At 41.1% G+C, this 27,924-nt stretch overlaps 1 protein-coding gene across 1 annotated transcript; it reads left to right on the top strand.

Moving 5' to 3' along the window:
• Nucleotides 1-164: 164 nt before the first annotated feature.
• cfap45 (cilia and flagella associated protein 45) lies at nt 165-27,924 on the top strand. The gene is made up of 12 exons (XM_052531209.1): nt 165-403; nt 678-797; nt 887-1,020; nt 1,815-1,959; nt 9,846-10,016; nt 10,300-10,478; nt 10,559-10,688; nt 10,809-10,955; nt 16,479-16,592; nt 16,776-16,969; nt 25,366-25,590; nt 27,197-27,924. The coding sequence occupies exons 1-12, from the start codon at nt 401-403 to the stop codon at nt 27,264-27,266; spliced, it is 1,632 nt and encodes a 543-aa protein (XP_052387169.1). The 5' UTR covers nt 165-400; the 3' UTR covers nt 27,267-27,924.

Below are 27,924 nucleotides of genomic sequence, written 5' to 3'. Positions count from 1 at the left end.
TACTTATAAAAGTATTTTCAAAATCAGATACTTTGTACATAAACGTAACATTTAAATGGACAGCTTTATTTTTCTTAAGAAATATATTGGTGTAGAATGGAATTGTGTACGAGTCCAACTGCCTATCTGAATACTATTCACTGGCTGTTACCCCAGTAACCTCGTCTCCGTGGAAACGTAAACAACAAACACAGTGCGTAGTGTGTCGGATTTATTGCATGTAACGTTAACTGTTGGCTGTGGTGCTCAAAAATGTCACTTTCCGTTTCTTTTCATTTGTTTTCTTAAACATTTTGAATTAGAAATCCTCGCTTGGCAATAAGTTTTCACTTTGTCGTGACTGTTTGTATCCCTGTTGAATCGTCTTTCTTATCAGCTGTTATCACTGAAGCTAAAAAAAATGGTAAGTTGTTTTTAAAATGAAACACTTAATTAATGTCAGAAATTATGAACTATTCGCTTTGCAATTTGCATTGGGGTTCAGGATTTTTTTTAAAGTCATGAAACTTTGCAACGCTATCTTATGTAAGCTATTTTACAAGGTGTGTGTGTGCGCGCGTTCGCAAATCATACAGCTAACGTTACTCATTAGTTGTTCATGACATTTGTTCCTCATCCTCAAAGATAATAAAGGAATCATTATATTAATTAAGATTCAAATGCCTCATTATTTTCAGCCTCAAAGTGCCACTTCCTCCTGTGGAAAGCAGTCGGGCAGCAGTGCTTTCACTCGCCGCTATCGCACTCGAGCCCTCACCTCTCATGTGGACGAGACCCTCTTTGGGACACTAAAACAGGTAGAAATAAGTGTACTGCACAGTCGTAGACATTGAATGAAAAAAAAAAAATACGAAAGACTCAACTGTCTTCTCTCAACTTGTCTCAGCATTCTGCTGGTGATATGAAAGACGATCCTGAATGGGGGAGCGTGAGATCGAGGTCACGTTCTGCTCCTGCTCCCAAAGAGCCAAAGACAGAGACAGTGCGCATCATCACTAAAGACCTCATCAGGGACCTCAGGCAAGTAGACGCCAAAGGATTTTTGCTCTGTGGTTGCATATAGCTATCCTTATCAAAGAGCAGGTCATATGGTATCTTAAAGCGTCCTAATATTGTGTTGGAGTCCCTTACAAGAGGTTTAAATGCATCCAAGGTCAGAAAACGTTGTAATTTTCTCAGAATATAGTGAGAAATAAGTCTACTCTGCTCTGATCAGCTCAGGTCAGCTTGCCAAGCCTGTTCTGATTGGCACAGAGGAGTCCTTGGGCCTGTTACCTAGTGCTACCATTGACAAAGCACCTTTACATAAAACAGCACCAGCCTTAACTCGCTTGTCTCTCCCGTATTAAGCCTATAACTGCTGCAGCAGCAAAATAAGTGGCAATTTCATTAAGATTATAAAGTCTGTATGCTAATCTTTACACTACCTCTTTTATTATTAAACGAAGTTATCAGAACGTCAGTCTTAATTAATTGACACATTCTTAGGAAATAGTAGGTTCACAGCAAATTATCAAAACTACTCCTGTAAGACCGTAGTATTGTGCATTACCTGGAAACCTAAAGCTGCACTAGGTATACATCACATATTAGTACAAAACTTTTTTGAAAACGTGTTACCCAGTGACGTAAGAAGCAAAAGATTAGAAAATATAATTACTTTTTAAGGCGATTCAGTATTGACTCTCTTTTTCTGAGAGACTTTGTTACACACCTTTTTCCTACTTGTTACTTGTTTTTCCTATTTTGTGTTTTCAATGTTTGTAAGGGCACTATTTTTAAGATAATTCTTTGCTCTTGTTTTGTTGAACCAGAATCCCAAATGAGGACCCATCTGGGCAGTCTGTCATCCTCTCCTCGGCTGAGTTCAGGCGAATTGTGTTGGAATCTCATGTTACCAGTTTAGAAGAGAAGGCAGCTGTGCTGGAGTCCCAACGGCAAGCACGCGAGGAAGCCATGGTGAGTCATCTCTAAATAAATTTTTCCTTTTCTTGTTTGATCCATAAATTAATGCATGATAACTTCTGCAGTAGGTCTGTGCTGCAAAGCAGTATTGAAACAATCAACCTTCACACTAAATGTATGAATGCTATTTAGAGTTTTTCTTAACACTGATCAGCCACCTTATTAAAACCATAAAATGTATTATATTGTATTGTTTCAATGGAATCTGTCAAGGGGTGAGATATTGAGCAATCAACAGTCAGTTCTTGAATTTTATGTGAGAGGAACAGGGAAAATGGGCAAGCAACCGTCAAGGTCATAGATGCTCAAGGCACATTGATGTATGTGGGAAATGAAGACTAGCATGTCTGCACCAATCAAAGCTTAATGCCATGACCAAAGACAGTGTATTACAGTTTGCTCTGTATGGGGCTGCATAACTGCACATGATGACCCAAGTCCACCTCCAAAGAAACATTATAAAAGAGATCAAGGTCTTGCCTTTGGCCCTAAACTCCCCAGATCTCAATTTTATCGATGGGATTTGTGGACGCATAAAATGTGACATAATCCAAACGCAAATGCAAATCGCGCATTACCTTTTGCATTTTCGTTTAAGCAAACGCACAGTGTTTGCCAAATTTAAAATGGAAATGCAAAGTCCATTTGCAATTGTGTTTCACATATCTTACAAGCTGTGAACCTGTCATATTTAAATAGCAATATTAATTACCACATTTGCCTTTTCACTCTCTCTGCACTGTGCATGTAAACTGCCAAAACTCAAATGGAATCTCAATTCCTTTTGGATTTGAATTTCCAACGTCTACACGGAAACCTGTCAATCAAGTGACAGGGGTGGGGCCATTTTATTCGGCGTGTTTGCATTGGGAAGTTACGTCACTCACAGTCGACGGTAATAAATAATTATTAATTAATTAGTGTGGACTTTGTCATCTAAATACTTAATAACCAATAAGGTTAAGGATGTGTCTTAAAAATTACTTCATCTTTTCTATCACGTGAAGCTTACTTAAAAAAGATGTTTCCTGATATTGACACTTTCTGTTATTTTTGTAGTGCTGAACACGAATCTATTTCTCATCTCTTGTGGGAATGCACAAGAATTTTTGTATCTTCGATCATACTAAAATGTACCATGTTTTACTATGGTAAATATGAGTTATCGATAGTGTTTATAATTAAATCACAGTAGCCACAAATGTACAGTTGTCTGAGACGTTATGAAATGTTATTTAACATCATGAAACATAAAATGTAGTCAGTTGCCTGCTATGGTTTATTTTCATAATAGGTAAACACGGTAACATTTCCTTGATTCAGCAGCTGCACGATGTGCCTGTTTTGAATCGAGAGATCTGGAACAGATTCTGTGTAGACCGGTAGCTCGGTGGTTAGTGACACTTGCATGAGCAATGAATGAGCGATCATACTAATAACTTGTAATATTTACAATAATATCTGAATCATGCAATGAGCAAGTCTGCGTTCAGGTCTCTGCTGCAGATGTGCTGGAATGACGGCAGCAGACACTGCGATTCTGAAAGCACAAACTGACGCAATATTAAGTGTTTAATAAACGCAGACTTGCTCATTGCATGATTCAGATATTATTGTAAATATTACAAGTTATTAGTATGATCGCTCATTCGCGGCTGAAGTAAGTACTGAATTGTTTGAAACTGTTGCCGTCTCCAATAAGCATTAATCCACAAATGACTTAAGCTGTTAACTTTTTTAACATGGCTGACACTCCCTCTGAGTTAAAATAAACCAATATCCCGGAGTAATTCATGTACTCAAACAGTACACTGACTGAACTGCTGTGAAGAGAGAACTGAAGATAAACAACGAGCAAAGCCAGATAACGAACGAAAGATTGACTCGTTCTCGAGTCAATCTTTATTCAGCATTGTCTACCCGGAAGAGAAGACAATGTATTAATCAATATGTTAGTCTTAAGGTTATCTATGGGGCAAGTGTGCTCCAAAACAGTGACAAAATTAACATTTAGAATATATAAGCACTCAAAAGCTTGCAGTTTGTCACTTCTGCCAAAATGGCTAATTTCTATTTTTTTTTTTTTTTTTTTTACGTCACATCATACTTCATCTTCACATCATATCTTCTGACCAATCTAATGCTCTCTAGAGTCCAACCCGCCCCCTGCACAATAAATAGACTCTGAAACACCGACTTAGATTTGTCACTTGTTCACAGTGTAGTATTTTCTTTACGGTGAATGGCTCATAGTGCACACTGTTGGGTGAATGATTCAGACAGTGTAAATAAGCTTTCGATTGGTGCAAATGAGGTCTGGTTTAATGCGAACCATGGCAGCACACATTCTGATGTGGACTTTGATTCTGGTCCAAATATCATGTGCTGGTCAGCATATATTAAAAACTTTTACAACTACAGAGGCTTAGGATGATTATGCTAAAATTATGCTTAGCACTATTTTGTTTTACTAAGGGTTTCGTATTGAATCTAGGGGGTAATTTAATATACTGTGGCTTTACCAAGCTCAACGGACCTGACCTGAGCAGATATAAATAAATGCTATTTTTTTATTAATATTTTACCAGACATATTGCAGTGCACCTACACATACATATATGTATTAAAATTAGAGGTGGGCATAGATAATTTTTTTTAATCTAGATTAATCTCACTGTGATCTTGAAATTAATCTAGATTAATCTAGATTAAAATGGCTCATTCGAATTCTGCCGACGGCATTCAGAATATATGTGTTACCCAAATAAAATTGACAAACAGTAAGTCTTTGAGAAGGGGTTTATCAAGCTAGATGGTGCATTAGAACATCCGAGTCCGTGCTGCACCACATACGTAATGCACACGGAATGCATACGCACTGCAGACGGAGTATGTGTGAAAGAGGCGTGAGCAGGGCCATAGCTGGGGTCAGCGGGGCCCCGGTGAAGGTTGTACCAGTGGGCCCTGTTTGAAATTGTTTAATTTGAATGTTCGTAAACATTTTTATTTATTTGTGCTATTTCACAATGTTTAAGTTTTTTTCAAGTTTGTAGGTGTCAAGGTACAGAAACCAAATAATTAAATGTAAAATAGCACTGGATAGTCTTCAATGTAAAAATTAAATATACAATCAAACCTACATTTATTCAGACACCTTCAACATTTATCACATTATTACAGTTTTGCTATATATATGGTGTCTGAATAATTTTTGGTTTTACTGTTAAAACTAATTAATTCAGTCAAGAGCAGTGAGCAGTGATTTTCATTTTCATTTTCTTGGATTAACATTACAGCAGCCAGTAACTAAATTAGGTGCGGTCACTTTAAGAGACGATGAACGCATCCAATATAATACACATCCCATTTTTTTCTTCAACATTTTTTTCTTCAACTGTTTACTTTCACTTAAGAAATAACTGAAAGTTTTTTCGAGCATAATTTCCAAGGTGGATATTTTGACATATTTTGTATGTATTTGTTGGCACAAGAGCAAAAAGAAGCAAATTCGATGTTCAAGTGTTTTGAGACGCCTTTTTCTGCGTGAGCCCTGAACACCAGAACACCGCGAGTACTGAATTGGGCTCTTTCACATCTTTTTGTTTGTTCAAACTGCGATTTGTATTTGTTTGTTCTGGTGCAGGAGGGACTTCAAGGTGAACTTCGCAGAAGAGAGCTCGGTTCAGTGTCGCTGTCTGTGATATGCAGCTCTCTCTCTCTCTGCACCGAACACAGCGCGCGAGTAACCAGGTACTCTGTTCAGCTTTTCCGCGTCTTGTGTTGTAATGTTTAAATCGACAAGCGGTAAGGCTTAAAAAGACGTGTAAAAGATAAGCTTTCATGACGATGCGCAGCAGTGGCCCGTCAACTGCCCTGAGCATATTTTTAGGCTGGCCTCAGCCAGTCGTTTATATAAAATATCAAGGTGAAAGTCATCATAGCTTGCTTAGTATAGACCCAGCTCCCAACCCAACTTTGAGAATAGATTAACGGCAATATTTTTTTTATCACCCGATAAGAGTCTCAGGTTAACGCAGCGCGTTAACACCGATAACGGCCCACCACTAATTAAAATATTTCATGTTTTAACCATATTTAAGCAGTGTTAATGAAGTAGTTAATGTGGTAGATATTCTAAACTTAAAACATTTAAAAATATCAAAATAAACACATGAAATGATATCACCTTATGTGGCTTGCGTCTGTGCTAAAAAGTTGTACTTGAACACACCAGAAAGACTACAGCCAATTAGCATTTCAGATAGAGAAACCAAAACTATAGGACTGCATACAAACTGTAAACAAATGCTTGTTTGTCACTTTGATTATCAGTTATGTTGATCAGGTTCTTCATTCCAGATGGCTCGTGTCGTCATGAAAATATTTACGCATTGTAATGCTCGAGTAGATGACGTAAAATTAGAAGAGCCTTTCTGTGGTGTCTTGACTTCTTTGCTTGCTTTCATCACTTTCACTTTTATTCTTGCGCTCTGACCTATTCGCTTAACTAAACATCTAATACTCTAATCGACAACACCAAATGACACCGATTCAATATGATTAATGCTAATACTAGCATATTTTTTACTACTTCATACATTAAATAATGTTTACAGATTAACTTAATCTTCTAAACTTTTCTAAAATAATCCACACAACCACTGGTTTGCATGTTAACTTCCTTTATTTTCCTTTATTATCATTTACAGCATTGTTTATATTGTTTTTAATAGGCTATATATATTGCCCATATTTAAACTCGTTTAACAAACAGTAAAACTAAAAATTAAACGTTAAACATTAGTAATTTACGTGTTATTAAGCAGTCTCTGCTGTTCCCTATCTGTCGGTCACTACGAGTTATGTCGAACGACATATGGGGTCTCACTTGGGAGGCCAATTTAAGAGAAAACGCCAATGAAATTTGGCTAGTGGATTAACATACCTGAGCCACTCCCCGTGCCAAAGGGTATAAATAGGGTGACAGGTGCATCCACTCATTAGATTTTTGCTTCGGAGCCGAGTGGTTGTATGAAAGCTGTTATACTCCACAAAGCCATTCATCTGCTGTGTCGGGAAGCTGTTCTGGTTGGCGGTACGGCGCAAACAGTGGTGTCCCTTTCAGCGATTCCCCAGGGCGCTTCAACTAAGAGAGCAGATTTCCTAAAAGAGCAAATTGCGGACGATTCGCGTCTTTTTCAAGACGCCGATTCGTCTGAGTCCTTCTGGATGCGGTCGTTTCCTGTTCTCTGTCAACGGCCACGTTCGTTGTCTTCCCTGTCTGGGCATTCAGCATTCAGTGTTCTGGGAGATTTGAAGGTGACAGTGAGAGCTTCTCCGCCGGGCCACGCCCCACGGACCTCTTACCCCTTCCGCAGTGTTTGTCCTGTGCGGCTGCTGGGTGATTTTGCAGGGCTGTTTTATGGCAGTCCCAACGGGTCATTCAATTTGCCGCCAGGGATCAGATGTCGATTGCAGCATCGGGGATGGGCTGTTGACCTCTGTGGATGAAGATTCGGCGGGGCTGCCCCCCTCGGGTGTTGTCGCCACTGCCGGATTGGACCCAGAGTTGACAGCCGTGCTTGCCCGGGCAGCTGTGAGCATCAGGATGGAGGTGAATGCACCGCCCAGCCCTGAGTGCTCATGGCTGTTTGATTTGTTCTCGGTGTAGAGCACGACTCACAACCGCGTTTTACTCTGGTTCCTTTCTTCCTGGATGTGCATGGGGAAGTGATGTAGTCGTGGATGGCCCCTTTTACGGCCGGAAGAAGCTCATTTCGTTCCTCTGTCCTCACTACCCTCAAAGGCGGGGCAGATAGGGGTGCATTGACATTCCCCAGCAGGAGAGTGCAATTGCGGTGCACTTGTGTCCGCAAAACGCCGCCACTGGGAGGGATAGTCCGCGCCTCTCACCCAAGGCCTGTAAGCTGTCGGCCGCGCTTGCTACCAAGGCTTAAAGTGCTGCGGGCCAAGCTGTCTCTGCTTTGCATGCCATGGCTATCCTGCAAACCCAACAAGCCAAGGCTTTAACAAATGCACGAGGGTAGGACCAACCCGAGGTTGATGCATGAGCTGCGCATGGCGACTGACCTCCCCCTTCCGGGTTACGGAAGTCGCAACGCAGTCCCTCGGGAAGGCGATGTCCACTCTGGTGGTCCAGTAGTGCCGTTTCAGGTTCAGCCTGGTCTGTATGAGAGACATTGACAAGTGCACTTTCTCGATGCTCCCATATCCCAGACTGTCCTGTGTGGCGACGCTGTCAGGGGCTGTGCCCAGTAGTTCCTGACAGAATGACAGCAGACTGAGGCCATACAGCACATCTCGCCACGACGTGATCCTCCGGTTGCCACCATTCTGTCGCAGGCAGTGCCTCAGCCTGCTCGTCGCCGTGGGCGCCCCCCTGCGTCCTCCACACCAGCTCCGCTCCGTGCTGAGAGTTCTTCGAGGCTGGCGCGTCAAGCCCCACGCAGGAGAGCGGCGCCCCCCGTGTCACTCCCGGCTGCGAAGTCCTACGAAGCCGACTAAGCGGCCCTGACTCGGGCAACTCGGAGATGTGGGAAACTGCTCTTCAGGAGCTGGCGAAGAGAGCGAGACTCCTTCCCCCGGAGGAGGGCCGGGTGGACACTCTTCAGTTTATGTTTCTTCTGTTCCGCCGCTGACCTGATCGTTAGGTTCCTGAGGAGTGCCAGAAGGTTACATCCTCCTAGGCCACCCCTGATTCCCTCCTGGGACCTCTCTATTGTCCTGGCGTGACTTCACAGGGGTCCCTTTGAGCCGCTGGATTCAGTCGAGCTTCAGTTCCTGTCTCTCAAGACAGCACTCCTGGTCGCGCTCACTTCCATCAAGAGGGTCGGGGACCTCCTAGCATTTTCGGTAAGTGAAGAGTGCCTTGTGTTCGGGCTGGCCTACTCTTACGTTGTCCTGAGACCCCGGCCGGGATATGTGCCCAAGGTTCCCACCACTCCCTTCCGAGACCAGGTGGTGAACCTGCAAGCGCTGCCCCTGGAGGAGGCAGATCCAGCCTTGGCATCGCTGTGTCCCGTAAGAGTGCTTTGCATATACGTGGACCGCACCCAGAGCTTTAGAAGCTCTGAGCAGCTCCTGGTCTGCTTTGGAGGTCAGCAGAAGGGGAAGGCTGTCTCTAAGCAGAGGTTGGCCCACTGGATAGTGGATGCCATCACCTTGGCTTACCATTCCCAAGGCGAGCCGTGCCCCCTGGGGGTGAGGGCCCACTCCACACAGAGTGTGGCCTCCTCCTATGCGCTGGTGCACGGCGCCTCTCTGGCAGACATCTGTCGAGCTGCGGGCTGGGTGACACCTAACACCTTTGCGAGGTTTTACAACCAAGCCTGCTGCGCCATTCCCCCTAACACGGAGATCTGAGCGCCTTTCTTCTCCCAGTAGAGTTCCCCGGTTGGCGTAACGTCTCCGTTCCCTCCATCAGGGAACGAGGGTTACGTACGTAACAGAGACGTTCTGTTTTCATCGTAACTGCGCTGTGACGCTCTGGTTCTCAAGCCCGAGCTGGAGTCATGTTCGGTGGGGAACTGCTCACGCCTGAGGCTGCCCCCGTGAGTTTAGGAGAGAGGCGGGCATACAATACAATAATGTACAGTATTTTAATTGTAAAAACATAATGCTCAAGTTGAAGAAAGTGAAGAAAGTGTAGAAAGTTGAAGTTGAAGAAAGTGTACTTTTTAAAAAACACATCTTGAGAATCTCACATCATTTATAATTATTATTTTTTTTAATCCTTCCACTGCCCGCCTCAATGCAAAATTGTGTTCTGTGTGTATGTACCCAAAAATGTTCTTTGGCTGTCTTCCAAGCACTGCTATTTTCTTCAAGATATTTACATTTAGTTTTTGTCATTTTGTCAGGATGCTGCAGAGCAGAGAAAAGCACAGATGCGTCAGGCGGACCTGTCTCGACAAAAGAACCAGAACCTCAGTGAGCTCGAGGCAGAGGCAAGGGACCGGGCTCAGTACCTGTTGGAACGGGCCAACACCCTGAGAATGGAACAAGAGGATGAAGTCAAGAAGCTCAATGAGGTAGATAAGACTACAATGAAAAGCCAAACCATAGCTGCATCTCATTTCGGAGGCTGCAGCCTCCGGAAGTCACATTTGTTGCCACATACATTGAGGTGGTCTCATTTAAGAAATGAAAATCATGTTTAGGAAAGGTTTAGCCATGAGACCTCCTCAATGACATATGTGGCCAACAAATGTGACCTCTGGAGGACGCAGCCTCAGAAATGAGATGCAGTATATATCCTACTTACTGTAATGTTGCATACATGCAAATGTTGCCTTTGACTTTCGTTGCCTGCAGTTAATTCAGGAAGTGCAGTGCCATGTTGTCCGGGACGTGCAGATACAGGAGAAGAAACTCAACAGTGCAGAGTGGTTGGAGGAAGAGAAGAGACTGGATGCCATGATGGAGGTGGAGCGTCGCCGGGCCTTAGAAACCCAGGAACAAATTGAACAGCTGCGAAAGCAGCAAAGGATAAAGTAAGAATCACGCTATGTATTTTATATACTCTAAATACAATGCTATGTTGCCTGTGGTTGATGTGTGGGTGTTATTGAAGTGGGAAGATGTGTATCCTGGACCAGATCCAGATGTGTCTGGAGGAGAAAATGCTACAGGATGAGTTGAAGGAGCAGGAGGGTCAACAGTTGTTGGAAAACATGGAGAGGATGCAGATGGAGGAGCTCAAAGTACATGCAATGAATCTCTAGATCAGTTTAAATTACCAATAGTTTAATAAAATAATTATAAATAGTAACTCACATAGATAAGTATGTGTGAGTTCATCTCTGTGTGTGATATTATCACAGGCCATTGAAAGGAGGAAGGAGGAGCAGAGGAATTTACTTCAAGAGATTCAGAAGATAAATGAAGAGAATTTGCTTGCTAAAGAGCAGAAAAAGGAAGAAGAGAGATTAGCAGATCTGCGAGCTGTAGAGTATACACGCAAGAAATTGGTAAGAAAAGTCTTTAATGGCTTTCTCTGTTCTTTCAACACCCACCACTGTAATCTTAAACTAGGCCTTTATAATCAGAGGCAGACTGTTCATGCATTTTTCATTTAAATCAGTTGAATCCATTTCTTTATAAAACATAAACATAAAATGAAAAAATAACATAATATAAATAATAATAATAATAAACATAATCTGTCTTCAAAAGTGGACATTCCCTGCATGAGGATAAGTGGACATTAATCTACATAGAGAGGTGTATTGTTCATGTATGTTTAGGTCATGTGTAGAAAGGGACAGGGTGGTAAGAGTGCTGCCATTCTTTAGTTTGACGACATTATCGTAAGGTGGGGACCTGTAAGTGTAAAGCTAGTGTACATTGCCCTCTTCCAAATCAGATGTTTACATAAAACTATGACAGTTTTCAGACCTCTAAATGGTCTACTGACTTTTCACCACTTCCGAATTGGACGTGTACACAAAATGTAATTAAAATAATGGTTCTTTACTCTCTTGTGAATTGGAGTTTTATAGCAAACTTGTGCAACGCTTGGATCTCGTGCTGGATTCAGGTTTTAAACTGTGTCAACGTTGGCACTTTGCATGGATCTTGTGGCCATATGTGTCAAGTTACGTTTTTTTTTTTATATTTCTGGTGAAACTGATGTTGTGAGGTGTCTTAATGTGAGCTTGAGTTGCACGGTGTGTAGTGTTTGTATGTTTGTCTATTAAGCACTGAGCACTGAGCTCTCTTGTTTATTATATGAATGAATGAACAGTTAAGCTGATGCAGTTCACAAATTCTTCTGCATAATTTTAATTATTAGGGACAGTAGATTATTTTTCAAATCAGTTATTTTTTTCAGTATGAGCAAGTTTAAATTATATTTTGATAGGTTGTTCTTCTTGTTTAAGATTTAATGCACTAGCACTGCTGTAGTTTACATAAGAACACTCTGCAACAGCAGAATGTCACTACTTTAGAGAAAACTTAATCTTATGGAAATTATATGAATTTTGTTTTACCATTAATATATATAATCTGTGATTGCATTTTTGCAAATATACTGTCTGCCCAGATATGCATTCTATCAGTAACATTACAGTGACAGCACTAGGAACACACACGAGTGACTTGAAGTACAGAGGCAAATGACATGCAGAGACAGAGTCACTGGAAGAGTGTCATTTGGGATAAGGCCTATGAGAAAGAGCCATTTAGGATGAAACAAGGAGGACAGGTAGCAAGGGAGAAGTTACCCTCCACTTATTCACCATGATCAATTTAATTAATACTGAATATGTAAGAGTATATCAACACAAAAACAAATATCCACCAATATGTTTAAAGGGGGGGTGAAATGCTCGTTTTCACTCAATATCCTGTTAATCTTGAGTACCTATAGAGTAGTACTGCACCCTTCATAACTCCAAAAAGTTTTTATTTTTATTATATTTATAAGAGAAAGATAGTCTGTACCGATTTTTCCCGGAAAAACACGAGCGCCTAGAGGCGTGACGTGTGGGCGGAGCTAAAGAATCACGAGCGCCAGTAGGCTTTCGCGTTGAGAGCGTCTGGAAACTGTGACACAGATCCAGAAGCTGAAATTTAACAAGAGCAGCATCAGCAAAGGCGTCTCTATGTGGTATGTACTGAAACTGTATATATTTGCTTAGCGGTTTTGGAAAATGACTAAGTTCCACTTTTTTTTTTTTTTTAAGCTGTACATGTGGAAACTGCAGTTTGATGACAACATCGCATGTTGTTTACTTGATGTGCTCACGCGCCGATAGCTAAGTTAACAACACGCGATATTTACACAGAGATATTTGAAGCAGTTTTACTCAACCCATGCGGTTCCAACACACGATCGTGACCCTTTTTCGTTGCGACTGCATTATCCTTAAGAAATAAACGATGTCCAAATCCATCGTCAAACTGGGCCTTGTTTGTAAAACAAGCATCTTCGAAATGCAGGGAACAAACAAAAACACTTGCACAACTCCGTTGATGCTCTGTAAAAATAAACTCCATCCACTGGTCCCTTAATGCTGTTTCTCTTTAGGTAATCTGTGCAGGGTTGTCTTGCCCTGGCAACCAAAAACACACTTCTTTTGTGACTTTTCGCGACGCTCTCGCTCTGATCAGTGAATCGCTCTGATCAGTGAAATGTTTGTGCTCAGCCTCGCTATACGGGATATTAGGACCCATATAAGGAAATTCCACTCCATCTAACGTCACACAGAGCCATACTCGAAAAAAACTTTCCGAAACTTGTGACAAACCGGAAGAGGTTTTTTTGGAACAAAAATACTCCTTCAAACGTACAACTTAATTTTTGAAACTTTGTCAATGTTTAGCATGGGAATCCAACTCTTTAACAGTGTAAAAAACTCAAAATGCATGAAATAGCATCCCCCCCCCCCCTTTAAGAAACAAAAACCATAGTAGGCCTTCTAAAAAAAATGGTCATTTAAAAATTTACTTATAGTACTTAATTATAGAAATAATTATTCAGAAATAGTGTTTAAAGATAAACTCTTCAACACAAAGGAACTGATAATTCTTTACTTGCACAAATAGTTCTGATTAAAATACACTGCATCTGGCATCATTTGTCAGTGATAGTGAAAAAGCGACTCTCGAGAGCAAAGTGGATCTGTTACAGGCGTGGAATAAAATGATTACTTGTTATGTATTTGTTAAAATATACATGACAGAATGGTTATTTTGCAGTTGCATTTCCCAAACTATTAGTTTTGTGGTAACTTTAATTAAGTGGGCCACTGAACCACATTCTGATCTACTGATTAATGTGAACAATGTTGGATTAATCAGATGAAGATGTGGAGACAAGCAAAATTAATTTAAAAGTTTCAAATGCCTGAAAACATAAGCAGATGAACTTAAATGTAGCTGCTCTATTTAAAGATGTCTATCAATGCAGGCAAGTGTCATTTGGTCAGTACTTGTCTTTTGAATATCTAGCGATTGTGCTGAAAGGTGATCCACGCATTCTGTTTATTATTATTTACAGGCCTCCAAAATACTCTCCAGCCTTTGTTGAAGAGGTCACAGAAATGTTATCAATAATTTCCTCAGAGTTTGACTGTTTTGCAATTGCAGGGGATTTTAATATTCACATAGATAATGCAGAAAACAAAACTACAAAAGAAATGATAACGGTTCTAAACACCTTTGACCTGATTCAGCATGTGCATGGACCCACACACAAAGGTAGACACACTCTGGATCTAATCATCAGTAGGGGTCTAAACATTTCATCCATTGTTATTAAGGATGTAGCACTATCTGATCACTTCTGTATTTTCTTTGATATATTGATCTCTGCTACCACTGAATCTAGATCTGTCTCTGTCAGAAGGAGATGCATAAATGAGAACACAAGTGTACTATTTATGGAGGCTATATCTTTAACAACAAGCATTTCTGCAGACTCTGTTGATATTCTCCTTGATTCCTTCAACTCAAAAGTTAAGAATGTTATTGATGATATTGCACCAATAATAGTCAGTAAGAAAACAAACAGACAGAAATCAGTTTGGAGAAGATCAACAGCAGTTCAGACTATGAAAAGACAATGCAGAAAAGCCGAGCGGATGTGGAGGAAGACGAAACTTGAAATTCACTATAGCATCTATAAAGACATCCTTCATGCTTTTAATGTGAAACTAGCCACAGCTAGACAGAACTTCTTCTCAAACCTTATAAACAGTAACTTAAATAACACTCGTACTCTTTTTGCCACTGTTGAGAGACTGACAAACCCCCCAAGTCAGATTCCCACTGATATGCTATCAGACAGCAAATGCAATGAGTTTGCTTCTTTCTTTTCTGAGAAGATCATAAATATCAGGAAGGCGATTAGCACATCCTCAAGTAATGCAGAGGTCAGACAAATTCGGCCAAAATATCAAAAAGATACTATGTCTATTTTTGAAAAAATTGATCGCACAATTCTGGAAGACATAGTGCAGCAACTAAAATCATCAACCTGTTGTCTTGACACACTTCCCACATCTTTTTTCAAAAGTGTGCTTGACTGCTTGCCTATCACAGCTATGCTGATGATACCCAGATTTACCTAGCCTTATCTCCAAATGACTACAGCCCCATTGACTCCCTCTGCCAATGCATTGATGAAATTAATAATTGGATGTGCCAGAACTTTCTTCAGTTAAACAAGGAAAAAACTGAAGTCATTGCATTTGGAAACAAAGATGAAGTGTTCAAGGTGAATGCATACCTTGACTCTAGGGGTCAAACAACTAAAAATCAAGTCAGGAATCTTGGTGTGATTCTGGAGACAGACCTTAGTTTCAGTAGTCATGTCAAAGCAGTAACTAAATCAGCATACTATCATTAAAAAAACATTGCAAGAATTAGATGTTTTGTTTCCAGCCAAGACTTGGAGAAACTAGTACATGCCTTTATCACCAGCAGGGTGGACTATTGTAATGGGCTCCTCACTGGCCTTCCCAAAAAGACCATTAGACAGCTGCAGCTCATCCAGAACGCTGCTGCCAGGATTCTGACTAGAACCAGAAAATCTGAGCATATCACACCAGTCCTCAGGTCCTTACACTGGCTTCCAGTTACATTTAGGATTGATTTTAAAGTACTTTTACTCGTATATAAGTCACTAAATGACCTAGGACCGAAATATATTGCAGATATGTTCACTGAATATAAACCTTAGGGTGTACTCACACTAGGCACGGTTGCCATGAACCGGGCCCGAGTACGATTGTCCCCCCTCCCCACTCCCCCTCTGGCCTGCAGTCACATATAGGATTTCAGCATTCGTGCCGGAGCACGCTTACGTCAATGTGGTGCGACGGTTTCGGGATAAACAGGAAGAGCGGCGCTCTCTGAGCACAATGGAGTGCATCACTCTGTTTTCTTTGTGGATAATTTTGTGTTGTTTGGTCCACAGCCTGTTGTTAAACAGATGTGTCGCCTTAGTGGCGCGAAAATTTTCACGTAATCGTGCTGCTTGTATGAGGATGTTTGCAAGGTACCAGCTCAAGTGCAGCAAAGACTTTGCAGTTTTTGGTTTTTATGCTTTTTGCACCTCTGCCATAGACCAAAGCGACCCTTTCCCTGCCATGTTGGTTTTGGAGCGTCGCAAAACCGTGACGCAAAGCGTCCTTTTCCGTGCTCCGGCACGGTTAGCGCTCACACTGCATGTGAACCGTGCCCGAGTCCAACTGAACCGTGCCCTGGCCCACCTCTTCCAAGCGGGCGAGGGCCAGCCAATTGAGCCGCACCCGGGCACGATTCGGAGCACTCACACTAGTCAAACGAACTGTTTTTAAATGTTTTATTATTTTTCTTCCCGATTATTTTACTTTCTTTTATGTAAAGCACTTTGAATTACCATTGTGTACGAAATGTGCTATATTAATAAACTTGCCTTGCCTTGCCTTGCCCTAACCAACATAAACTTTTCCCATCAAAGCTGAAAATCCCCCTTAATCCCAGATGTGTTTGATGCACTCTAGGAACGAGAGGCAGAGTATGAAGCTGAGCAGATACGAATAAAGAAAGACAAAGAGAAGGAAGTGGCGCGACTGAGAGCTCTTCAAGAAAGGGACAGAGACCATAAAGCTGAGCAGGTAAATTCTCCTCATAAAACTTTACTTAATCATATAATGAGATGTATCCTCTTTTATACCCATGATGGTGTAATAGATTTATATTACAAATTTAATAAAGCTTATTTATGGCAATTAATACATGGGCAGAGAAATCTATTAATTTCTGGATTCAAATAAATGAGTTTTTCTCTGAACTGACAGGATGAGATCAGGGCACGGAGGAACCAAGAAGCGGCTGGAAGGGAATGGAGAAGAAAAGAGAAAGAGCAGACTTTGAGAAAGCTGGAAGTGGAAGAGAAGCTAAAGGCTACTCGTTTGGAGCAAGTGACTCATAAGGAGCACTTGCTGTCCATTGAAGCTGGACGAGAGAGAGCAGAGTTTGAGAGGGTCCTGAGGTATAAGCACCATCACATGTATCACATCCAATTAGCACTGCCGTACACAGGGTTTTAGAAACACAGAGGACCAAAAACTCGGCTTACTAGGGTGGCTAGTGTCACAATCATCTACTGTGTTGGAGCGAGGAACAAGTAGAAGAAGTAGTAAACAGTCTTTATATTCCAAGGGGAATACACAGGGTAGCCAGGAGACACACACATAACACAGAGTTGAGGCTTGAGTTGACAACAAACAAAGGAGAATGGAACAGGTTAGAACTCAAATAGGGCAGATAACGAGGGGCAGACAGGTGAGGAAGATGAACTAATAATAAGACACCTGGAAACTATGAACACACAAAGGTTACAGGAACTGGAAAAAAAAATTATGTACAGTATGTGTGACACACAAGGGAAAACCCAAACATACATACAGTCCATATTCGCCCCCACCTAGGAAGGTGATCCTCGCACCATAGGAACAACATAGGGATGGACGGGTGGGAACTTGGGAGGAGGCTCAGGAAGAGGGTGGACATCGAGGAGGGGGCCGACAGAAAGAGTTGAGGGAGGTGACGACGGAGGGAGGAGCCAATGAGGAAACCGGAGGAGCGAGGGTGGATCAGATGGAGGGTGTAGCCAGGGAGATGACAGGAGGGACTTGGATCATGTGGCGCTAAGTGGGACCCAGGCCACAGCCACAATGATGACCCACAGTGGAGCAGACAGAGGGGGGAGCCATGGAGGAGGAAGGGCTGATGATTGCGGCAGAGCAGGTGGTGGAGGAGCCAGAGGGAGAAGCCATGGAGGAGGAAGTGATGATGATTGCGGCGGAGCAGGTGGTGGAGGTGCCAGAGGCAGAGTGCCGATGAGCCAGGGTAATGAGGAGGATCCAGAGGGAGCAGATGGCACCGCGACCAACGTGCAGGCAGGGATCCAGAAGGCTGCAGTGGAGCCGGAGCGACAGAGGATCGAGAAGGAGCCGAGTCAGAAAGAGCCTGAGGTGGAGTCACGTGGCGATGGATAGTCGACGACAGACCAAGGTGGAGCCAGAGGGACAAGGGAACCTGGTGGAGCCAATGTACTGATGGGCCACGGCAGAGAGAAGGGAGCTAGGAGCCATGGTGGAGGCGTTGGGTAAACAGGCCGTGGCAGAGCCTGGGTCTCAGAGGCTAGAGTTGGAGACTATGGATTCTGCAGCCATTGTGACGATGGAGGATGGCAGACCCACGAAGCACACACCGTATCAATGGTGGGCTGAGGGCGAGCAGAAGGGCTGCCAGGCAACAGCAGTTGAGGAGTGGGTGGTTGGGCAGGCATTTGTGAGCCTCCGGGCTTAACTTAGGACCAGGAACTCTCTCAGGGCTGGATATGGGAACAGGAGCCTTCTCTTGGCTAGACATAGAAGCAGGAAATTTATCTGGGCTAAACTCAAGAACAAGAGCCCTTTCAGCCTTTCACATTCCCAGATCCATTAATTGCTCACCTTCAGCCATGATGCAGGAGGCGGAGCTCTTCTCTGCGCACTCACTGTCCATTAGACTCTCCCCTGTGGCCAGCTCTGTAGCCAACTCTCGCACCTGCTCTGACGTCACAGGCTCGAGCTCTGAGGCAATTCCCAGCATTGTTGCTCTCTCAGGTGATTGCTTGACGGTCGCGGTGGGCTCTGGCTGTCCGTCATCGGTTGGCTTGGGCTTAAAGAGCAGGTCATATGGTATTTTAAAGTGTCCTAATATTGTGTTGGAGTCCCCAATAACAGGTTTCATTTTCTCAGAATATACATTTAATATTAGAGTCGTTTGCCAATGATTCCAAACTGATTCCAAATTAGTTTCCAGCAAGTTCAGAGGAAACCCCTCCTTTCCATAAGCCTACTCTGCTCTGATTGGACAGCTTGCCAAGCCTGTTGTGATTGGCACAGAGAGGAGTACTTGAGCCAGTTAGCCAGTGCTACCATTGACAAAACACCTTCACATAAAACAATGCGTTTACATGGACACTACTAATCCGATTGTAATAGGACTAGAATCACAATCAGAATAAAAAAGTCACATGTAAACATGTCAGTCGGATTTAATTGGCAAGATCCGACTAAAATTTCGATTGGATTGTAAGGGGTGGTTTATTCATTTTTTAATCCGAGTGAGAGGACATGTAAACACTTGATCGGATTGAAAACCGAAACTGGAAAGTTCTAAGCATGCGCAGTGACGTAGAACTAGCGTAATGACGTATGACGAGTGGAACGAAGTGTTCATCCAGGCGAATAAAGTTTCATAAATAAGTGTCCTGTCATTATAAAACTCCCCTTTCACTTAGCGTATGTGAAGTTGAACAGGACCCTTCAACAGCCTTCCTCATTCCCAGATCCATTAATTGCTCACCTTCAGCCATGATGCAGGGGGCGGAGCTCTTCTCTGCGCACTCACTGTCTCTGCGCACTCACTCCCCTGTGGCCAGCTCTGTAGCCAACTCTCGTACCTGCTCTGACGTTACAGGCTCGAGCTCTGGGGCAATTCCCAGCATTGTCGCTCTCTCTGGCGACGGCTCATCAGTCGCAGTGGGCTCTGGCTGTCCGTCATCGGTGGGCTTGGGCTTAAAAAGCATTGGTATGGTATTTTAAAGTGTCCTAATTTTGTGTTGGAGTCCCCAATAAATGGTTTAATTTTCTCAGAATATACATTTAATATTAGATTGGTCAGCTTGCCAAGTCTGTTGTGATTAGCACAGAGATGAGTACTTGAGCCAGTTAGCCAGTGCTACCATTGACAAAGCACCTTCACATAAAACAATAATAGAGTGCGCCAATCAGTTCTTATATTAATGACACAATACAAAAACAACTATGTAATCTAAATTGTGAACACTTAAAACAATAATAGTGGGAATGTTAGCCGAGTGCTAATGTGACTAACTGATAAAACAATACAGTTTGTTAACCCAAAATATGTATGTCTACAGTAATGTTTGAAGAACGACAAACTAAAAACGCTCTGTTTAATCAGAACGCTGAACTGCTGCATTACAGGAGCACCAGCCTAAAACTCACTCGTCTCGCCCCTAACCCTATAACTGCCAGTGCAGTTAAATAAACAATTTCACAATGATTATAAAGTCTGTGTGCTACACTACATTATTATTTAATGAAGTAATTAAAACAACATCAGTCTACAATAATCGACACATTCTTAGGAAATGAATTATCAGAACTACTTCAGTAAGACAGTTATACAGGTGCATCTCAAATTATAATGTCATGGAAAAGTTCATTTATTTCAGTATTTCAACTCAAATTGTGCAAATTGTGTATTAAATAAATTCAGTGCACAAAGACTGAAGTAGTCTTAGTCTTTGGTTCTTTTAATTGTGATGATTTTGGCTCACATTTTACAAAAACCCAATTTACTATCTCAACAAATTAGAATATGGTGACATGCCAATCAGCTAATCGACTAAAAATACCTGACCCTTCAAAATGGTCTCTCAATTTGGTTCACTAAGCTACACAATCATGGGGAAGACTGCTGATCTGACAGTTGTCCAGAAGACAATCATTGAGACCCTTCACAAGAAGGGTAAGCCACAAACATTCATTGTCAAAGAAGCTGGCTGTTCACAGAGTGCTGTATCCAACCATGTTAACAGAAAGTTGAGTGGAAGGAAAAAGTGTGGAAGGAAAAAGATGCACAACTAACGGAGAAAACCGCAGTCTTATGAGGACTGTCAAGCAAAATCAATTCAAGAATTTGAGTGAACTTTACAAGGAATGGACTGAGGCTGGGGTCAAGGCATACAGACGTTTCAAGGAATTTGGCTACAGTTTCTGTATTCCTCTTGTTAAGCCACCACTGAACCACAGATAATGTCAGAGGCATCTTACATGGGCTAAGGAGAAGAAGAACTGGACTGTTTCCCAGTGGTCCAAAGTCCTCTTTTCAGATGAGAGCAAGTTTTGTATTTCATTTGGAAACCAAGGTCCTACCTAGAGTCTGGAAAAAGGATGGAGAACCTCATAGCCCAAGTTGCTTAAAATCCAGTGTTAAGTTTCCACAGTATGAGATGATTTGGGGTGCAATGTCATCTGCTGGTGTTGGTCCATTTTGTTTTTTGAAAACCAAAGTCACTGCACCCTTTTACCAAGAAGTTTTGGAGCACTTCATGCCTCCTTCTGCTTACTAGCTTTTTGAAGATGCTGATTTCATTTTCCAGCACGATTTGGCCCCTGCCCACACTGCCAAAACCACCAAAAGTTGGTTAAATGACCATGGTGTTGGTGCGCTTGACTGGCCAGCAAACTCACCAGACCTGAACCCCATAGAGAATATATGGTCAAGTGGAAGATAAGAAGCAAGAGACCAAACAATGCAGATGAGCTGAAGGCCACTGTCAGTAGCTGCGTTTACATGGACACTACTAATCTGATCATAATAGGACTAGAAGCACAATCAGAATAAAAAAGTCACATGTAAACACGTCAATCAGATTGAATTGGCCAGATCTGACTAAAATTTCGATAGGATTGTAAGGGGTGGTTTATTCCTTTTGTAATCTGAGCAAGAGGACGTGTATTTTGTTTTTGGACCCACTTTATATTAAGTGGCCTTAACTACTATGTACTTACATTTTAGTTAATAATTTAGTACAATGTACTTATTGTGTACAAACATCATTTTACATTGTGCTTACATTAAAAAAAAAACGACATGTAATTACATCTGTATTTAATTTCTGTAATTACATGTATAATTACACTGTTGACCCATACTTTACACCTTAACCCACCCTTAAACTTACCCATACCTCCAACCCTCTCCCTAACCTTACCCCTATCCCACCTCAATAGCAGCAAGTGTTTTACAATACAATATGAACACAAGAAGTACATTGTACTTATTTTTTTATGTAAGTATATAGTATTTAAGGCCACTTAATATAAAGAGGGACCTTGTTTTTGTTTTGTTTGTGACGTGTTTACTTTATCAGATCGAAAATCGAAACTGGAAAGTACTAAGCATGCGCGGTGACGTAGAACTAGTGTAATGACGTATGACGTGTGGTACGAGGTGTTCATCCAGCCGAAAAAAAAGTGTCATGAATAAGTGTCCTGTCATTATAAAACTCCCCTTTCACTTAACGTATGTGAAGTGGAACAGTCCCAGGTCCCACCATTCCTTGTTTTAGACTCTCATCAACAGATGACTAGTTTTGGGTGCAGGAAGGGGCACTATTACAAGTGCTTTTTTTTTTTTTTAAGTAACATTAAGCAGCACAACAGTTCATGTGCTGGTCAACGTCTAATTAGGACCAGAAGTAGATAAATATCATGTGTGCTTTTTAAAACAGTATGCGACAGCAGCTGTAAACTCTGTATATTCATGCAGTGTGCACATGTCAAAAGAGTAAATACGATCAGAAAAGACATAATCTTGTGACATAATCACGCATATCAACCCAATCACTTTATTTAGCGTTCATGTAAACACTACGTTCGGATTCGTCAATCAGAATGAATTAATTCCGATGGAAGCAAAAGTGTCCATGTAAATGCACCTACAGAAACCTGGCAGTAATTAAAGAAAAAGGTACCCCTACCAAGTATTGAGTACATGTACAGTAAATGAACGTACTTTCCAGAAGTCCACCAATTCACAAACATTTTTTTATTATTATTATTATTATTGGTCTTATGAAGTATTCCAATTTGTTGAGAGGTGAATTGGTGGGTTGTTGTTAAATGTGCGCCAAAATCATCAAAATTAAAATAACCAAAGACTTAAACTACTTCAGTCTGTGTGCATTTAATTTATTTCATACACGGGTTTCACAATTTGAGCAGAATTACTGAAATAAATTAACTTTTCCACAACATTATTTAATTAAAATAAATTTAATTTATTGAGATGCACCTGTATGCTCTACCTGGAAACCTAAAGCTACACTAGGTATACATCACATATTAGCACAAAAATCTGATATTTTGAGCACTCATTTGAAGATGTACACGTAACTTATCAATCGTACGTCTTACAGGTTGTGGTTCGGAGAGCTTGTTGGTCCAAATTAAGAAGATTACAATTTGGATTGAATCATATTTCTATAGTATCCTTGAACAAAGCATCTTCTCAAAATTATGTAAACAGACTAATAGTGTAATGTGTTTGTGGGCAGGTCAGACTGTTTGTATTTTGGAGGCAGGCGGGGATTATGCAAATGTGTCACCAGGTGACATTCTCCAGTAACAGGCAAAAGATTAGAAAATATAATGACTCGTTAAGGTGACTCAGAGTCAACTCACTCTTTTGAGAGACAATATCTTTATTTAAAATGCATTTTTGATTAACAACTTTGAAGATTGTTTTCATTTATGGATAACTACATTATAAACAGCAAAAGAGATCTTTTCAAAAACCCATATCACCTGCTCTTTAAGCTCCACGCAGCGGGGAGATAGTGGACTGGGCTCTGGATCTGGCTGTGTTCTGGGTCAAAGATAGACTCTCTCCAGACACCGGATGCTAGCTTCTCTCCAGCTTAGTCCGGTGGTGTGTGGGAGATCGTTGAGACAGTGGTAATTTGCCTGGATCCAGGGCGTTCAGCTCAGCATTGTCAAGCACCGTTTAAACAGTATGCTGGCTGAACTCAACCACATACTCCAACAGGGAAAGGTCCTTGCGGGCTAGGACAGTGAACTTGGCAGAGAGGGGATCTATGGGAAACACAGGGAAAAACAGAAAAAAAAAAACACTGTAAAAAAAAACACAAAACAAACAAAGGGGAAGACATAAAATAAACTATTTTAAAGGTCTGGTATTCTGTCACAATCGCCTATTGGGGTTGATGCAAGGAACAAGGAGAAGAGGAGTTAACACCAAAAGAGTCTTTAATATTCCAACAAGTGGAACACACAAGATAGCCAGAGTTGACGTTTAATACCAGACAAGGGAGAATTAGAACTCAAATAAGACAGATAACGAGGGGCAGACAGGTGATGAACTAATAATGAGACGTCAGACACAAGGGAAAAGTCCATATGTGTGACAGTTAGTGGGTACAGTGGCATGAAAATGTTTATCCACCTCATCTGTATACATGCATTACATTTTTGTAATGAGGAAAAAATTAATAGGCAAATGATAACAGAATGAAAACAGCGTTTTCTTTTTTATGTGATCCCTTCAAATTTTGTGCAGAGACCAAGCATTGACATATGAATGTACAACATTTGCACTTGGGGCTTTCTTGACAAAAATAGAAAAATAAAGAAATAAGGTATTAGACTAATAGAGAAAAGGGGTTAAATAATACACTATATAGTAAAATAATGCATTTGCTGAATATACTTTATTATTTTTTTTAATAATCTCAATAACTATACTAATCACAACCTATGAACCCAACTTTCAAAGCTACACATTTTAACATGTTCAAGATTAGGTCTGAGTATAAAGAGGGAAATTACTGAAAGGCTGTAAGGAAACTTTAGCATAAAGTTAGCATACAATTTCACAATATGTACAAAATCATTCTCAATCTTTTGCCTTGTTTGCTGAAAACAGTTGAGTATCCCTTGATATTACTGTTGCTTGTTAAATATTGAGGGCAGCTGTGGCCTAATGGTTAGAGACTTGGACTAGTTACCCGAATGTTGTCAGTTCGAGTCTCGGTGGTGGCAGGAGTTGTAGGTGGGTGGGAATGAACCGTGCTCTCTTCCACCCTCAATACCATTGGCTGAAGTACCCTTGAGCAAGGCACTGAACCCCCAGTTGCTCCCTGGGCACTGGATATATAGCTGCTCAGTGCTCCGGGTGTGTGTTCAATTCTCACTGCTGTGTGTGTGTGTGTGTGTGTGTGCGCACTTGGATGGGTTAAATGCAGAGCACCAATTCCGAGTATGGGTTACCATGCTTGGCAAATGTCACGACTTTCACTTTCATATTTTTATTGTAATAGTTGTTGAATATTAAATGTATAATGTAATTATGTAATGTTAGATCATGCCTCCACGTCAGCCCCAGATGCCAGATCCTGTCAGAATTTTTTTTTTATTATTATTAATCATCAAAGTTGTCTAATTCCTGAAGTCCTGTCTGCATCATTAGATCCTTCAGTAAACAGTATATGTTTAATTTGCATACATCTCACTTTTTTACAAACTTGTAAAGTGTGAAATAATGCAGTGTTAGAATGTTACGGTTAGATGCTTAGTAAGACATAGGGAATTTTTTTTTTTTTTTTTTTTATGTAAAATGATTATTGTGCTATATAATATGCATTACAAAACCCAGTTAGTCAACCTTAAAATGAAAAATTTCTTCAGTTAGTAAATTAATAAACAATCAGAATATTTTAACTGGAAGAAGGCAGAATGGACAAAGATAACATGGAAGATTGCATGCTGTACACTCCTTTTCCAGAGCACAACAGGAGCTCATTGAGAAAGAACGAGAAAGAGAGAGGCAACGGCATCAACAAATCCAAAGGCATGCTGAGGCCGTGAGGCAGCAGGTACGAGAGAGAGAGATGCAGGCCATCACCCAGCGAAGAGAGCTGTTCCGAGAGGGGGAGCGGCTGGAAGAGGAGGCACGCAATCGCAGAGCACGATTGGATGAGATTAAAGAAAAGAAGCTGATGGAACTCAAGTATGTCCTTACAGTAAAGTAGACAGTAAAGAAATATGCTGAAAATTACTTCACTTAAAAAAAAAAACAATGAAAGAAATTATCAATCACATACAGGACAGGAAACACACTGGCCTAAGAAGTGATTAAAATATATTAATTCCATTGCATTAGCTTAGAGCTTAGATTCTCTGCCCAAGCCTGAGCTCGGCCAATATTTCTCGCCAACGTCCTCGGGCCAGGTCGGGCCCTTGATAAAGCACGTCACGTGTCATGCGCAGCGTCTCGTCCACTCGCAGTCTCGAATGCGTGACGTATCACACCTGCTGTGCGTGCTGTACTATTCAGTAAATTAAGTGCAACATTGAACCAGGCGGCAAGGAAGTCGACCGGAAGTTGAAGTCGGCCGGGTGCTGCCATCTTGTAGCAGATCTTCACTTGCGTTAGCATCTCATTGACTTCCCATTCATTTTGACGTCATTTTGACAGCATATAACTTTACATCTGAGGCGTTTAAAGACTCCATTTGTCCATTATTTATTTCTAAAGATACACGACAATGTATGAAGGGCTTCATTACCTTCTTTGTTACATTATGGCCCCGTAGAAACAGTTTTTGTAAAAATAGGCTAATGATTGCGTCATAACCACTTGACTCTCTGTCGCATTACCGTACAGACAGGAGGAGAATCTCGCAGGTAATTAACTTAATATGGCGTACTGGCGTTACGTTTTAAGATACTATACAAAATAATTAATCAGAATACTTACTCCTGTTCACTCACGCCAAAGAACTCCCCGCTCAAGCTCGCTGTCTGCAAGATTAACGATGGCAGTTTGCACGCACAGCTACTAGAAGATTTACATCTGTCAGACAGGTCGCTGACGTCATGAAGCTTAGTTTGAGTCTGCGCGTCAGAAATGGAAGTGCAAAAAATAGCTAAAAATGGGCTTCACTTGTGCTCTACTATGCAGCTCCCCCGTAGCCTAAATGACCTAGCACAGCAGCAACTGCGGTAAAAAAAATAAATAAACATCTGGCGCCGCCCCTATTAAAAATGGTTGGGTTTAAATCGGGCTCGGGCTCATAATTACAGTGAACGTGTCGGGCCGGGCCAGGCCGGGCTCGGACACAACGTGCTCGGGCTCGGGTAGGGTCGGGCTTGATTTGTTGGACCCGATCTAAACTCTACATTAGCTACAAAATATCATACCAAGTGGCATTCAGAGCTGTTGGTAATGGGTTTGCAAGTGAGAACAATTCTAATGCCTTTTAGAATATTCTTTTAGTAATTCAATCTGTGGTCCCCTATATGCGATCCCGATGGGGAAACAAAGACAAATCCACTTGCTTTACAAAAGAGGAACGGTAGTGTGTTTGCTCTATATTTATGCCATTTTGTTTTTTTTATGTAACCGCAATGACATTCATGTTGTAGGAATTTATGATAGAGGTCATGTGAAAGGGAAACAGAGACTCTTTCTGAGAAAAAGTTTCTTGTATACTTGATTCATGCACTGTCAACTCATATCCTTAGTTCCCAGATGTATTTTTTTATGGTCATTCAATAGTCACATCAATCTTATTACATTATTAACACAAACACTTTTCCACTTTTGACCACAGGGCAGCTGGGCTATCAGACAAGTACTACAAGGATGTGGAGCGTAAGGTTCGAGCCCTTCCAGCGGTTTAAACTGATGAATATAAGAAATGGAGGAGATTCTCTAAATAAACAAATGTGGCCTGACATATAAAACTGTAAAAATATTTTTTGCCAGTGGATTTATGGAAAATATTGCATTATCACTTATGGAAAGAATATAACAAATTAAAGGTTAAACAAAATATGTCAAGGAATCTGTGGCTGCATGACTCAGTATAACTCATTATATTAGTGCTTACTGTATCACAGAAATAATATACTCTACAAGAAAATATATGTGCAAACTGATTGTAATATTTTTGGAAAGTTAATTGCATGTTAACTGTAACTAGCTGGGAAACAATAGTTGGAGTTATATTGCATTACATACTAAATATTTATAATTGTTATAATTGCAATGAAAGACAATGTAATGTCATCATTATCTTCACCTAAAATGTTACCATGAAATTAAGAAGCTAGGCAGCGACAACAGGAATATCTTAATATGTTGGTGTTGTGTATGTGTGTGTTCCCTTTTTGCTCTTAACTTTATAAAACTTGCTGTCTCTTCTTTAAATGCTGCAGATAGTCTACATCTATGTAACACATCTACTGTAAAGAATATTTTTACCTATGCAAGTTATTTAAACTTCATATAAAATCCATGACATAAATATGTATAATATATCAAATATAACAACATTTG

This window comes from Carassius gibelio, chromosome A18 (genome assembly GCF_023724105.1).
Source record: "Carassius gibelio isolate Cgi1373 ecotype wild population from Czech Republic chromosome A18, carGib1.2-hapl.c, whole genome shotgun sequence".
Classification (NCBI taxonomy): domain Eukaryota; kingdom Metazoa; phylum Chordata; class Actinopteri; order Cypriniformes; family Cyprinidae; genus Carassius; species Carassius gibelio.
Note: the sequence above shows the minus strand (reverse complement) of the source record. Positions and strands in the feature narration are given on the sequence as shown.